This window comes from Cryptosporidium ryanae, assembly GCF_009792415.1.
Source record: "Cryptosporidium ryanae isolate 45019 chromosome Unknown contig_134, whole genome shotgun sequence".
Taxonomy (NCBI): Eukaryota; Apicomplexa; class Conoidasida; order Eucoccidiorida; family Cryptosporidiidae; genus Cryptosporidium; species Cryptosporidium ryanae.
The window spans coordinates 1-3,381 of record NW_027125534.1 but is presented as its reverse complement, the minus strand read 5'-3'; the positions used below and the strand labels follow the sequence as shown (position 1 = coordinate 3,381).

At 35.8% G+C, this 3,381-nt stretch overlaps 2 protein-coding genes across 2 annotated transcripts; both read left to right on the top strand.

Annotated features, from left to right (window-relative positions):
• Nucleotides 1–203: 203 nt before the first annotated feature.
• Nucleotides 204–1,867, top strand: FG386_000479 (uncharacterized protein; the record flags this gene model as incomplete). Its single annotated transcript, XM_067339620.1, has 2 exons — nt 204–1,175; nt 1,199–1,867. Coding segments are annotated over 2 exons (1,641 nt in total), but the record flags the coding sequence as incomplete, so codon positions are not given.
• Nucleotides 1,868–2,612: 745 nt separating this feature from the next.
• FG386_000478 (uncharacterized protein) lies at nt 2,613–3,329 on the top strand (the record flags this gene model as incomplete). Its single annotated transcript, XM_067339619.1, has 1 exon — nt 2,613–3,329. A coding segment is annotated over one exon (717 nt), but the record flags the coding sequence as incomplete, so codon positions are not given.
• Between the last annotated feature and the right edge of the window lie 52 nt (nt 3,330–3,381).

The following is a 3,381-nucleotide window of genomic DNA, read 5'->3' as shown; positions in this document are numbered from 1 at the left end:
TTTTTTTATCTTGATTTTGACTTATTTAATTTTTTCAGCAGTTTTGTTAGACAGGACTGTTGGATGACTGTATGTGTGTTGTGTTGGAAATGCAAGAGCAATAGAAAGTTTAATGAAAGTGAGAATGATATTTGTTGTAAATGATTAATTTTTATATAATAGTGTAGTTTAATTCTGTAGTAGCTAAATATTGACTTGAAAAAATGTCAGAAATTCCACTAAAAGGCAAAATACCTTCACCACCTTTGTCTAAAGGTATTCTACCATCTAAGAATTTGAATGATACTTCTGGAATCAAAAAATCACCACCAATATTGCTGCAAAAGAATGCAGAATTAAAAGTTAACGATTCTCCATTTACAAAACAGGTAGTTGCTCCATCTGCAAAAATTATTGTTTCAACAAAGCCTGTAGTAGGTAAAAAGATGGTAATAACGGATAAAAAACTTTTGCCTGCTAAGGAACAGAGTAAATTACCATCAGCTGCTCCAAAAACATTAATTTTGAAAAAGGAGGCGGATGCAAGCCTTCCATCTACATTAAACATGAAAGCGACGTCAAAAATAGAGAATAAGTTGGATCCAAAAATAAAAAATAATAATATAAATATTCAGGCAACAGGACTACAATCAAAGTTAGATAATCAGGTTCAAACCAATTCAGGTTTGCCACAGAACAATATGAACGAGACTCAAACAGTGGAAAAGCAGTTAAATAAGGTCTCTGGAACTAGTAGTGAAGGTGCGAAGTTACTGAACACAAAAAACATACATGCTGCAACATTAAGTCCAATTTTAAAACCAAGTGAGACCCATAATTTGGCCGTAGAGAAAAAACCCGTTAAAAGTTCGTATAATGAGGTTATACCTAAAAATAATGAGTTACCTTTGATACATAAAGACATTCAAAATAATACAACTAATATTGACAATTCAAATATTCCAAATATGCAACTTTTGGATCCTGCTATCTGGCAAATGGTTACAACTATTGCAACCATTTGTAGTACTGCTTGTCAAAATAACCACAGAGCAACAGGAAGACATTGTTGTAGAAGACGTCATTCACGAAAGGACAAAAAAGAAAATGATTCTGTAGAAAAAAATATGAGCAATGGAACAAAAGAATCTCCAGAAGTGAATGAATTGCAACGTGATGATAAGCAAGAAGTCAAGGTTACAAAGGAANNGTTACAAAGGAAAAAGTCACGGAGAAGAAAAACAAAATCGGAAATCAATATGAAAACATTGTTAGTGGTACAAAGTGGCATGGAATAGAAAAAAAATTAGCTAATATAAGGGGATTAAGGGATTTAAGTGAAGTTGATAATGGAAGTTATGATGATGAGCTTATGGAAACTGATAATGATTTTTCGAAAGGAGTTAACCAACCTAGATATTACGAGGAAGATGAGTTTCCAAGTGAGATTTCAACTAGAGGCAATAATAGAAGATATTTGGCAAAGGAGGGAGTCTATAAAAGTTCAAGGTTCTCAAAAAGTCCGTTCGTGGGCGGACTTTCCGCCGCAAGGAGAAGACCATACAGCAGCCTGACAGAAATGGCAGCATACTTTTCTAATATCGAACCGCAAGATCAAAATGATGTTATTGTAATGTTACTTGCATGTAGAAAGCTGGAAAAACAAATTGAAGAACAGCAGGTTATAATGCAACTACTTGAACACGATCTAAAAGAGGCGCAGTCTCTACTTAGATTTCCTCCAGAATGGAGGTCACTTAATAGTGCAGACATTGTTGGACATTCTCCTTTGCCCATAGGTCAAATTCCACCCACAAATGACCCCCCATATGTTTCTAATCACCCAGGAGCGGAATCACCATGGTTGATAAAGAGACCAAAAGAGGGTTTACCTTCAAGGTCACCAACTAAATTTTAATTTTTTGACTTTACTATGTTTTCTTCTTTTTATTAAAAGTCTTATTGTTTGCTGTCAAATAGAAAAAGACTAGACCACGCATCACGTTTTCATGTCTAATACATTAACAGCAAGACCTGGGAGAGGGGCCAATTATGGTTTAAAACACCGCCGAATTCGGAAAAACTGCACTAGCCGGTAATCGAAACCGGGCCGACGCAATGGGAACGCGTCATCCTACCACTAGACTACTAGTGCCTCATCGTCCCGGACTTTTTTTTTTATTTAACTAGGTGTTTGGGCGGGAATCGCATTTTATACATCAAAATTTTACATCTTTGTCGCGACTTTCCCGCCTTTTTGTGTGAGGTGCATGTATTTGGATTCTGTAAAAAATGACGTATCATAAAGGTCTAGTCCGTATTGCACCCTAATACATGCAATATGTAATTATACGTTGTTATACGCGAGTGTATAAGTCTGTGAAATCAACTGCATGATATTTTAAAATCCTGAGAGCAGCAGAAGGGCATATTGTGCATTTTGAATGCACTTGCAATAGGTAATTTTGATAGGTAGTTTTTTGTCATAAAATTAACGCTATAAAATAATAAGTCTAACCTTTGCAACACCAAATCATATAGGTCGTACTGACTCGCGTGATTTTAGGGAAGAATCAGAAGAGTTGAAGATATACAGTTAGGTGTTTAGGTGAGACTTATTCAAGATGGTGAACATGAGATTAAGCTCATCCGCAATAGCCATTTTGGCTATTATCTTGAATCCGTTTTATGTATTTGCTTTCAAGTCAAGTAATCAGATGGAGATGCAAATTGCTTCATCTGGTTCTGTTGCGAAAGGATCTTTTGTAGCTCCACCTATTCCTTCAGATATGGATATAGATACTTTTATGTTGGTTGATTCAAAAGGAAAGTTGTTTGACCAATACACAGGTATTCATTCTGGAGCTAGCACAATCTCGGAAGCCTTTATTGCTCCATTTGAATTGGATATTTCTGGTGTGCCAATCGAACCAAATTCACGATTGATGATCGATCCAATTTCATTATTATTGTTCGATAACTCAACAAATCAGATTGTGAATCCGTCTACAAATGCAGTTCTAGAGGGCTCAATTGCAGGTATTAGGAGTGGATCATGTTCCTTAGTTGAGTTAAATATGACGTCAACAACTGGATTCTCACTTGACGAGTCTATGAACTGGCAAGTAAGTATTAACAGTGGTGAACTCAAAGACCCAAGTAGTAAGAACACTATAGTTGGCTCTAGATCTTGTGCATGGAAACATGGTTATTCTATAGATTCAACTACTGGATTTAGGATTGACGCAAATACTGGTTTACCAACAGATCCATATTCAAATTGTCCATTTAACCCAGTTACTGGTAATTTAGTAAATAGAGTTACTGGTAAACAGATTAAAAATTCATATGTAGGTGCTTATAGATCTGGAGTCCTTAAGACAAGGGAGGCAGACGAAAGTA